General features: G+C 39.5%; 1 protein-coding gene across 3 annotated transcripts in view; it reads left to right on the top strand.

The window, feature by feature from the left end:
* Positions 1-12,455, top strand: part of FER (FER tyrosine kinase) — a 150,268-nt gene that overhangs the window by 13,833 nt on the left and 123,980 nt on the right. For all 3 annotated transcript variants that reach the window (XM_060761882.2, XM_060761884.2, XM_060761886.2), the window contains exons 4-7: positions 4,365-4,538; positions 5,424-5,523; positions 7,733-7,916; positions 10,899-11,036. In XM_060761882.2, coding sequence (XP_060617865.2) covers positions 4,365-4,538; positions 5,424-5,523; positions 7,733-7,916; positions 10,899-11,036 — 596 coding nt within the window. The remainder of the gene's footprint in view (positions 1-4,364; positions 4,539-5,423; positions 5,524-7,732; positions 7,917-10,898; positions 11,037-12,455) is intronic.

Genomic DNA, 12,455 nt, shown 5'->3' with positions numbered 1-12,455 from the left:
GGTTGCCATGGAGACAAGACAGAAGAGGAGGTGGGAGGAGCTTAGAGACAAAAAAGGTTTGAAAGTGACAGTTAAGGTTCAGTCAGGAGGAAGAGACCCTGAGAGAGTGGCAGAGTCAGATAGGGACTCTGAGAAGGGAAGCAGTGTAGACTCAGTTAGGTTTTTAGTGTTCGTGAATATTTCTTCAGCTAGGAAGCTGAAGGGAAAACCTCGTTAGTTTACTTTGAGTAAAAAGAATCTAACAGAGGCGTTTTTAGGATCGCCAGTAGTGGAAGACTGGAGATCAGTGGTTTGATCCAGTATAGGTCAAACAGTGAGAATATTCACAACAGGGAACACTGAAATAATAAAGCGCTTCACTACAGAAAGAGTTTATAAGTTGTAACATCAAAAGCCTGAATTGTATCTCAACCAAGCCATATTGTAACCATCAAGCATATGCCAAGCTCAACATCTTCATAGTGCAACAATACGCTTTGTTTAACAATAAACTTGTTCTCTTTGTTATTTTAAAACTGCTTCATCTCCATTGATTTTACGTTCGGTGCACCCACTCTACCAAAGTTACCTCACAACACAAACAGAGACTATAATACCAGCGTCTCTATACATTTGGTGGCAGGTTTAATTTAACATTCTCGGAACTTCTTTACAATTTTTGGTGGCATTCGGTGGCATTAATACTTCTTTACACATGGGTTGAAAAATCAGACCGTATAACACTGATTCTAAGAGAGACCTTTCCCACAAAATAGAGGCTCAAAAAAGAGATTTATCTTAAGATCGATGGTGTTTTAGATTTGTTGTTATTCCTTAAAAAAGATCAGGTGCAGTGGTGGTGGCGGCTGAGAGAGCAGAAGGGAAGCCAGTTGTCCTGGCCAACCCCACATGTAATGCTACTGCCCTGCTGCCTTTCAGGTTGCTACTGCTGACTCAGTGTGGCCAGTACATGTGGCTCTTCCTCTATGGGCTGCTGCTGGTTGTTTTTTTTGTTTTGTTTTTGTTTTTGCTTCTGTTGTCTTAGTGTCACAGGGCTTATTTGTTTTTGAAGGGAGAGGATGGGGGCTGGCTGTGACTGAGAAAACTGGAGCTGCATGGTTCGTCAGCATGATTTTGACTGTGGTGGAAAATTTCTGTTCCCTTGAAGAAGGGTTTCCTCACCAGCCGGTTGTGGCTTCCTAGACTGGCTGCAGGGCCTGGATTCTGTTTGTAGGATCTGGCTTCTCTCTGTGTGCTGCTTGCTCCATTGGGACTGGTGATAGCAGTGGTGAGGGCATGGAGAGATGTGCCTGAAATGGGAGGCAGCAGCTATGAATATGAGAAGCAAAGTAGAGTTGCTACCACGCACTCCTGGCAAACAGGGCTTTTTCCCTGTTCTCTTTACCACTGCTACTTCCACTCTTGAAGGTGCAAGTAATGTGGACAGAGATAGGGAGAAACCAGATTTCAGACTTGCAGTCTAGGTTTCTAGCCCCTCTGATCCAGAGAGCTGGAGCTAGCTGGTAAGGATGGTCTGCTTGAAGTGTGCAAGACTCAAGATTTGTTTCTCTTTGTGGCTCGGATCAGTGCCAATGAATTGTATGGCTTTGGTAGTGAGACAAAGAGGAAAGTTGGGGGTGATGACTAAAAATCCTCCCCCCCCCCACACACACACTTCCCACCTCCCCAAATCAAGGCTCTTCTGCAGCTGAGAGTGGAATGGAAGCCAGTTGTCCTGACCAACCCCCCACCCAATGCTACTGCCCTGCTGCCTTTCATGTTGCTACAGTTGACTCGGTGTGGCCAATTCATGGGGCTCTTCCTCTGGACTGCTGGTGGTCTTTTTCCCCCCCTTCTTCTCTTGTCTTAGTGTCACTCGTTTTTTTGTCTTTGACGGTAGAGGATGGGGGCTTGCCATGGCTGAGAAAACTGGAGCCTCAGGGTTCATCGGCATGGTTTTGGCTGTGAGGGAAAATTTCTGTTCCATTGGAGAAGGTTTTTCTCGCCATGTGGGTGTGGCTTCCTGGCTCGGAGTGGCTGAAGGGTCTGGACTCTGGATGGAGGATCTGGCTTCCATGCACTCCTGAGAAACAGGGCTTCTCCCCTCTTATCCCTTTACCACTGCTACTTCCACTCTTGAAGGTGTAAGTAATGTGGAGAGAGATAGGGAGAAGCCATATCCCAGACTTGCAGTCTAGGTTTCTGGCCCCTCAGACCCGGAGAGCTGGAACTAGCTGGTGAAGAGAGTTCACTCCAAGCGTGGAAGACTCTGGAGATTTTTATGGCTCAGATCATGTTAATGAATTGTGTGGCTTTGGTTTGTCTGCCACCACGTATGTCTGCAAGTGTCAGCCATCCTGAGGCAGTGCCAGAAGGTGGCAGTGGCAAGAGGGCCAAAGGGCCAGCAATATTGTGGGTGGGCTGGAGCTTTTGAGGGCAAGCCAGGACAGGGAGGTAGCGAGACAAAGAGGGAAGTTGGGGGTGATAACTAAAAATCCTCCGCCCACCCCACCCCCACCTCCCCAAATCAAGGCTCTTCTGTGGATGAAAGAGCAGAATGGAAGCCAGTTGTCCTGGCCAACCCCCCACCCAATGCTACTGCCTTGCTGCCTTTCATGTTGCTACTGTTGACTCGGTGTGGCCAATTCACGGGGCTCTTCCTCTCTGGACTGCTGGTGGTCTTTTTTTTCTTCTTCTCTTTTCTCTTCTCTTCTCTTCTCTTTTTTTTTCTTTTGAAAGGAGAGGATGGGGGCTGGCCATGGCTGAGAAATCTGGAGCTGCACGGTTCGTTGGCATAATTTTGGCTGTGGTGGAAAATTTCTGTTCCCTTGGAGAAGGGTTTCCTCACCAGCCGGTTGCTAGCCCCCTGACCTGGAGAGCTGGAGCTGGCTGATCATTAGGGTTTGCTCCCAGTGTGGAAGACTTTGGAGATTTGTTTCTCTTCATGACTCAGATCAGTGTCAATGAATTGTGTGGCATTGGTTCTCTCAGCTGCCAGCATTTCTGGTCCTCTTTTTTTCAGGAGAAACCCAACAGTGTTGGCAGCCTGGAGAGGAGAGGCTGTAGGTGTCGGCCATGCTGAGGCAGTGCCAGAAGCATGAAGGACAGAGGACCAGCAATATTGGGAGGTGGGGCTTCTCAGGGCTGGCCAGAACAGTGAGGTCGCGAGATAAAGAGGAAAGTTGGAGGTGATGACTAATCCCCCCCCCCCCCCCAAATTAAGGTTCAACAAGGGTTTTACATTAAAATCGATGGCATTCTACAGTTGATGAAATACAGTACTTTGGTCTAGCAAATTCCTCACTCCTGCTCCTCCTTTATTCCTCTCTTTAACATATCATGCGTTCTCTTGCCATCATCTGCAGCTTTGTCTCTGTGTCCATATCTTTTAAAATTTTCTTCATTGGCATTGAATGTCGGTCTTCAATCATGTCAGCACAAGGGTTTAACCCATTGTGCCACCAAGGGCTCCTTTTCCTGCTTCTTGGCAAAGGGTTGAACTGGATGGCCCACGAGGTCTCTTCCAACTCTATGATTCTATGACTGAAAAAAAGGATATTGTGTGTAAATAATGTACATCTGGCAATTGTTGCATTATGTGGTTTGTCTTTTCTGAACAATGTAGAGTTGTGCCTTGAAATCCTCTTCTGCACTTTCTGTTGTTTAGACATAAGTGAATATAGCTAAGAAAAGAACATAATGTTAACAAGGATTGGAATAGATGTTATAAGAACTATTTTGGGGGCATTTTAGCAGTTGGTGAACAGACATGATTTTTTAAAATTGTTCAGAGGTATGCACCAATGACTTTCCCTGTAAGTATGGCAGTTTCAGTATTACCCTCAGTTTGCAGTATTACCCTTCTCTTTTTGATGCCCTTTTTGGGCATATTAATGATACTCACTGTGGACTCTAAATATTATTGATCCTTTATACTATTGAATTGAATTATATATTATTCAATCTCTAATTTTCAGTTGCAATTTTCTTAAATTAATAATTAAATCATTCATGAATCTAAGCATTCTTGGAAGTTAAAATGCTACTGTTTCTTATTCTTGTATTAGACCAGACTCTTTCTGACAATATTCTCTTGGTGCATTTAGTACATTGTATTTACTTTGTGCCTGGAACATCCCCAGATTACTGCATTGATTCAATAGTAGAATGACTTAATTTCACTCTGTAATTTTTGTTACTAATATATGTGCTTCCAAGTACAGACAGGTTATTTTTTTGTTCTTGAGTCCATAATTGCAGCCGGAAGTGTAACTGTACTATATAGTGTTCTATATTTATATTTATATTATATATATGTATAATTCTGTATCTTTCTTTTGCTTCTCACCAATAGCAATATAACCTCTAATTTATCTTCTTTTAAGTCATGGTTGATTATAGTGCAGCAAACAGAACAGCTTAGCAGGGTCATGAAGACGCATGCAGAAGACTTGAATGCTGGTCCATTACATAGGCTTACAATGATGATAAAAGACAAGCAACAAATTAAGAAGAGTTACATTGGTGGCCATCAGCAAATTGAGGCAGAGATGTTCAAGGTATGCTACTTAAATTATTTTCTATTTTTTTCATTTGATAGCAAAGTTTCAATTAATTTGACGGGAAGTTTTGTGCATAGAAACATATTGATTTGAAATTGTATTTAGTTTCCAGTTCTTTTTATTAAACCATATGAACATAGTAATAACCTGCCCCTTTCAGGAATTTCAGTGTAGCAATCTTACTCACTTTTTCTTAGACTGATCTCTATATGCTTCTGTGAGTTGAACAAGGAAAAAAAATGTCCTAATAATGCTATGCATGCTGCTACTTTAAGGAGATAGTTATCTATTTTTAAAGTATTTTCTACTGTTTACTTCTAGTGGTTCGCAATACAAACATATACATAAATTGAAAGTGCATATTTCATCCAGGCTTACTTTAATTAACAGTCTCTGACGGAGAAACTCCATATTATACCTGCCCAGCTCCCACCTTTTTCTTTGTCCCCTGCTTAGTTGAATTTTCCCCCACGCTATTGGAACTGCGTGATGGTGAAGAAGTGCTGCAGTGACACTAACTTTTGGAATATGACTGTAGCAGTGTGTTTACAGTAAAGCATGCAAAAATGTTTCGGCTGGGAAATAATGTGGAAGGTATAGATGAAGGAACATGTTTGCACATCTGTATGTGCAATGGTTTTCATGTGAAACTGTTTCAGCTGATGGGTGCCATTGCACTATGTTGAAATAATCATTCCACATCCATTGTGCAGTTTACGTATGTGTATTTCACTAACAAGGTGCTAGCAATGTCTGTTTCAGCCCACTTGCCTGCGTAGTCTCTTTGTCCTTTCTGAACATTTCATAACGTTCTGATATGCTGCTTTTGTGTAATGAAGCGTAGTGTATTGGTGGTAATGTTTATTACTTTCCCTTCCATAGGTTACAAAAACAGAACTGGAAAAATTAAAGTGTAGTTATAGACAGTTAATTAAAGAAGTCAATTCTGCCAAAGAGAAGTATAAAGAAGCCCTTTCAAAAGGTAATTGTATGATTCGTTTTAGACTTACAGGTGCTATAACCCTTATGTAGATTCAACATAGAACAGTTGCACTAATTGCAACAATAAAAATAAAGAAATGACCACTTTCTCAATGATAAATAGTATGTTTACTTCTGCTGTGATCCTTTCATGATTTATTTAGAAGTTCAAATCAGTGTAGTGTTCACCTTTACCCTATCCACAGTCAGCACTGGACAGCATTTCTTGTATTTAGGTACTCTGCAAACCTTATCTGCAGTTCCCTTCCAATTATCTTTTGAGGCTCTTAAGGACAATGAGGACAAGTTGAATAGGTACCCGCAGTGCTCCACAATCACTGGCATAAGTACTTCCGGAAGAATAGTGTGATAGTATTTCCTGTCCTGTGCCTTCACTTCCATAATCCCTTGTTCAAGAAGGAGAACATCTTTTGATTAAGTTGGATGTTGCAGCCCTCTAGCATTAGTACTGAGCACTTTAGCTTGAAGTTTAAAACCTAGGAGGAAAATTTTCAACTTTCTGGGACAACTTCTCTCTCTCTCTCTCTCTCTCTCTCTCTCTCTCTCTCTCTCTGTCTCCCTCTCCCTCTTTCTCCCCCTTTCTCTTTCTCTCCCTTTTCTCTTTCTTTTTTACCAGTTCTTTGTTACTTCCCCCAAAATGTCTTTGTTCTCCAGGGCAGCTAAATTGTAAGTTTCATTTCGCTTACAAAAAGAGTGGCTGTCTTATTCCTTCGGCAATTTTGGATATCCATGAATATTTGATATTACAGCATGTTGACATATTGTTGCCTAAGGCTTATGAATTCAATTTTTTTTGGCCTAGAGGCATTAGCTGGGATCCAAAGTCAGGCTGAAATTTTTGTGGGGGAATTAGCCCAATTCTCTTAACTTTAATTTCTGTGGCTTTTTGCTGTGTAACAAACTGCTTTTGAAGCTTCGAAACACATTTCCTATGGGGTGTGAGGAGGGGCTTGTTATTTAAGAAAGGACAACCCTAAAATGAATATTCAGTGTGGTATTTTCTCAAACAGTACAACTCTGTCCAATTTTAAGAGATTAAAATAATAATAATAATAATAATAATAATAATAATAATAATAATTTATAACCCGCCCTATCTCCCTGTGGGGACTCATGGCGGTTTCCAGTGGAAATAACATAGTACCAAACATTCAATGCCAAAACAACATATAACAGGCAAAACAACATATAACAGCTACTTAATCAGTGACATACAGGAATGCCACTGCCAATAAATAGTTCATACATTCCTCAGACCCTGAGAAGTTTACAGTAATTGGGCAGGGACATCTCCATCTTTTGTTGTTATGAAAAGGATAACGTAAGCTATGATGTTTAATATCTTCCATTTTATCCAGCCCACAAGGACCTTATCAAATCCACCTTCAAGATACATGCTTATGGATATGATTATTGTTTAATATTTCCCATTTCAGCCATCCCTCAGGGCCCCTTATAAAATCTGCCCTCCAGATACATGGTTATGTATCTGAACATTGACATTAGATGAAAAATTGCATTGAATAAAAATAATTGGCATAAAATAAGATTTCCTAGTAACAGTGGATAAAATCTGTGTCATCATGTTTATGAAACAGCATCTGACGGTGAAGAGTATTCTCTATCACCCTTGAAAACCCTTTAAACTTTCAGGTTTTAAAGGCATACAGAGAAAAGGAGTGAGAATTAAGGCATGGGAGTTCTGTTTTGCAAGTAAAAGTTTGTTAGACTAATGTTGACTGTAATTAGGTGATAAGGTACAAAAAGCTAAATTATCTGATATTATCAATAGAATAAGAGACTTCCATGGAACTGATAAATTATTATAATGTTTTCCGAGTTTTACTGCACACAAGATTATTCATAGTACCCCACGAAAATAAATTGTTTTATTCTAGTATATATAAAATAGCTGAGTTCCAAATATCAGGCACTGTATGCTACTGCTTAGATGTGTCTGAGAATCTCTATGGATCCTAACCAATATACACATTTAGCTAGAAGTCAAATCTTCACTAAAAGTGAAGATGTGGCACTTGAGAATTAAGCATTTTGGAGGCTTCTTGAATTCAGTTGGACATATTGCACTGAAATTAATGGAAATTGACACATTTTAATTTCTCTTGGATTTTTTTATTGTTACCCAATAGAGTAGAATTATAGATTTCTTTCTCTTGCTTTTCCTTCAGGAAAGGAAACTGAAAAAGCCAAAGATCGTTATGATAAAGCCACTATGAAGCTTCACATGTTGCACAATCAGTATGTCTTGGCACTGAAAGGAGCACAGCTACATCAGCATCAGCACTATGATGCCACACTTCCTCTGTTTCTTGATTCTCTACAGAAGATGCAAGAAGAAATGATTAAAGCACTGTAAGACATACTTGTTTAATCTAATTTTTAAAAAGTGCACCTAATTAACCTGATTGATTACATTCCACTTTTGGATATAAGCAACTGTGATATGAATCGATGCACACTACTGCTCCTATGTACTAGTGAAACTCTACTGTGGCAAAGGGAAGCATTAATTCAAGATGCTAGTCTTGCTTAGTAAAATTTTGTATCCTGTAGAGCAGTGGTTCCCAACTTTTTTTTGACCAGGGACCACTTGAATAGGGACCACTTTGACCAGTGACCACTCTTCAACATTAGTATCAAAAGGGTTACGAATCGGCTTTGGGTCAACTTTAGATTTGGTTTGGTTATTTGAGATGCTGATTCAGAAAATTGCATTGGATTGACCACATCAGCTCTAGTTTCTATATATGCCATCTAGTAGACACCATCTGTTCACCCATATTTAATAATCTTGAGCTGATGTAGTAGTAGTACTCTTTTGTGGGTAGTCAGCCTCTCCTCTCCCGACTTCCCTGTTGCCTTGGCACTATAAGAGGGCTTGGTGAGACCAGTCGCTCTTGGTGCCACATGGTTTTGAGGCAACAGAGTAGTCATGGTGAGGCCATGGACCATATTTTCATTTTTGGGGACCACTGCTGGTCCATGGATCACAGGTTGGTAACCACTGCTTTAGAGTCACAGTATCTGAGAGATCACCTTTTATATGTACATGTACCATTAGTCCCTCTCTTGATACCACTCCCTTCAGACATGAAAAGGTTCCCTTTTATGATGGTATCCTTTGTGTGGAATGCTCTTTCGATGGACATACAGCTGGAACCATCTCTTTCTGGGAAGGGAGTGTCATAAGGCAATTTAATTTTCCACGGCTTTTAAGTAATACTCTTAGTTCCGCTGTTTCTTTCTCTTGCTTCTGTTAATGGCGGAGATTTCAAATTATTTTAGTGTTAACTATTACATTTTTGAATTGCTGTTAGAAGTTACATATGAAAAATGTTGTGAAAAAAAGCCTAGGAGTCATTTGTTTTGCTCATTGGTCTGCACTTGGGTTGAGTAATCTTCGTCTCCATGCTTCCCTTCTTTTCTATTTTGGCAGAATAATTCTATATGGGTCTTTCAAGGTAAATGGAACTGCAATTCAATAGTTTTTATTTGTTTTAGAATAACTTGCTGTAGACATTCTAAAACCAGGTTACTTGTTCTTCAAACATGGGTTGAAATATTAATAAGTCTTTTAGGACAAACACCACGGTTGCTTTATTTAATCTTCTAAGTAAATTATTCAGTTGAAGCCCATATTTGCCATTCCCAAAGCAATTGACCCTGTTATTTATTTTGTGTCTTCTGTTACTTTTTTATTTTACTATTAGAGAATACTGTCACTTCTCTCAGCATAAAGTTGTGCCTTAATTCCTTTAATTGTTCAATGCTTTGAATTCTCTGTGGAGCAATTGGGAACACTAAATTTTCTTTTTGCTTATCAGACTTGTTCAGATGAACCAAATAAAATGACAGATTTGGCTCTTCCATTTCTAGTTTATCGTTACAGCCTTTCGTCACTCTGAAACTTGTTTGGCTCCTTTGAAGCTCCTTCACACTTTCTGAGAAGCAGCGAATGACATGGAGTGGCCTGTAACCTGCTCATTTTAGCACACTGAGTACTAATGTTCAAAATAATTAGTTGCATTTCTGAGATAAGTGCTTTAAAACTTTGTTCATAGCAAAGACTGTAGAGTATAATTTCATTATTTGGCTTTCATTTTTATCAAGTTACCCTGATCAGTTGTGAACATGTAGCAATGTTATTATTCCTTGGTTCTGATAAATAGCTGCACAAATGACTATCAAATGGATAAGTTTTTAAAAGACTGTTTATTCATTCTTCCCCAGTGTAACAGAAACGTTAGGCAGACAAGAACAGATAAGATTAATATAATTGTTTCAGTAATTCATAACAAAAGATCCACAAATTTTCTTTTATATGCACTTTGGTAGAAGAAAGAAGAAATGGAAGAGAGTTTCCTTCAGATACTAAGATATCACTCCCTTTCTTTCCAGCATGCAAACTGCAATCCAAGTAAAGATAGTGTTACATTTGGAAGGCATAGCTTAGTTATGAGCCCATAGTTTTGCCCTGATCTGACCATTTTCTTCTGATGTTTGGTATAAGTTCGATTTGCGCATTGCATATTGGTTGGCCCTTGTGTCAATTACAATGCTGTATTTACCCACTTTGAGATGCAAGCTTTCAATGTTTTAATTGCTTGTCCTTTGTATCAGTAAGAAAACAACTTTGTCCCCTTTCTGCAGCTCTTTAAAAGATTGTAAAATGTTTTCAAATGACTGTACAGGAATATGATGGGATAAACATGCATCTGTCAAGGGTACTTTTATTGTGCTTTACCTGCATGGCAGGGGGTTGGACTACATGGCCCATACGATCTCTTCCAACTGTATTATTCTGTGATTCTAAGCAGGAAGAATTAAAAATATACATCTTTTTGGATAGGGAGAAGTACCAGGATTCAGGATTCAAACAACAACAACAATAATTTAAAACACAGCAAGATGAGTCCACAGCAGACACTCTTCTGGCTGTTGTATTGGATCACACGTCGGACACTTCCCAAGTGTCTAGGACTGTGAGATGTATCGGTGAATAATGCATGCAGATCCCAGTAAGGTGGCCTTTTGCAGTTGGCAGATGGCAATTTTGTCAGCGTCTATAATTATTATTATTATTTTATTTCTTACCTTCCTCTCCTTAAGGCGGGTTAAGAACAATTAAAACACATAAGCACAGCAAAAACACCACAAGTACACATATTAACATGTACCTCTATTAAACCCTAGATTGCATATGTGGATAGCATATTTCAGTGCATAGCCAACTCACCTTTCCTGATTTACATATTTATCTATATGCAGCTAAGAGTAACAAAAATTGTCTGTGTCTATACAATATATCTACAATATCTTTCTGTTTTCCCCCAGAAAAGGAATCCTTGAAGAATATAGTCAGATCACCAGTCTTGTAACAGAAGAAATAGTGAATGTTCATAAAGAGATCCAGACATCAGTTGAGCAATTAGATCCTAGTTCAGAGTACAGTAGTTTCATAGAGGTTTATAGGTAAGCTATCATTAAATGTTCTGTTTAATTCTTAAATCTATAATATGTATTAGATAGGTTGTTTGTAAATTTTCATAAGACATGATGCAGTGACTGTTTTCTGTCTAGCATAGCAGCAAGTGTGATCATCTGACTGAAGTCACCTAATTATTACAAGGATCCACTTCACTTACATGTTTTAACAAGCATGGGGATATTGCAGTAGGGAGCCGAAGAAATGGAACTGGTCCCGAATATCCTCTTTTTTGTTGTAAATTGTAGCTCTTTCGCCTCCTCTTCTTCCATTTTCAGTTTCTCAATCAGACTAGTAGTTCCTTGCCTGACCTGAGATTTGTAGCTCCAGCAATGGCTGGATGGGAGGTGGACGGGGCTAAGTTCACAATATAAGAATAATTTAATCCTTGATCCATAAATTCTAAGAAAAATCCCGCAAACCAGCAGGTAATGCACACTGTTTAATGCTATTTAAAGATGCTTAAGTTCTAATATTTAAAAATATAGCTCTCTTTATCAGCAGTTCTCCAGTTGCTGCTTTCCCCCTTGGATAATTAAAAAAACAAGCAAAAGACAGACTTTTTTCCATTTTGGTGCCTTGCTTCCTGAAAAATTGTGCTTTCAATGCTTGCAAATTACTGACAAATTCTAATAATTTGATGAGAGGCCCATATTTTTGTCTATTCTTTTAACTTACAAGGACTCTCTTGGGTCTGCATATATGGTCCCAAGGCTTGCCTATGGAAAAATTGTAACTGTCCTTGAATTAATTTTGTGCGCAGATACCAATTGTACAACTGCTTAGGTTGACAGTGAGCTGGGCATTTTTAAAAACAGCTATTTTAAAAAACTGCTATTATCAGTCGAGCGCTCAACCCCGACTTGGCTTCGAACTTGCCACCTTTCGGTCAGCAGTGATTTATTGCAACTGATTAACCGGTTGTGCTACCATTATTATCATTATCATTATCCAAAAAATCCCATTGTCTGATTTTTAACTAATTTATTTGCAAATTATGGTGGAAAATAAATATTTGGTCCATAACAAAAGCTCATCTCAATACTTTGTTATATTTATCCTTTATTGGCAATGACAGAGGTCAAATGTTTTCTGTAAGTCCAAGGTTAGCACACACTGTTGCTGGTTTGTTGGTCCATTCCTCCATGCAGGTATCCTCAAGAACAGTGATGTTTTGGGGCTGTTGCTGGGCAACACGGACTTTCAACTCCTTCCAAAGGTTTTCTATAGGGTTGAGATCTGGAGACTGGCTGCGCCACTCCAGGACCTTGAAATGCTTCTTACGAAGCCACTCCTTCGTTACCCTGGTGAGGTGCTTGGGATCATTGCCATGCTGAAAGATCCAGCCACGTTTCATCTTCAGAGCCCCTTGCTGATGAAAGGAGGTTTTGCACACAAAATCTCAC

This window comes from Anolis sagrei, chromosome 2 (assembly GCF_037176765.1).
Source record: "Anolis sagrei isolate rAnoSag1 chromosome 2, rAnoSag1.mat, whole genome shotgun sequence".
Classification (NCBI taxonomy): Eukaryota; Metazoa; Chordata; class Lepidosauria; order Squamata; family Dactyloidae; genus Anolis; species Anolis sagrei.
The sequence above is the reverse complement of the archived record's forward strand: the minus strand, read 5'-3'. Positions and strand labels throughout refer to the sequence as shown.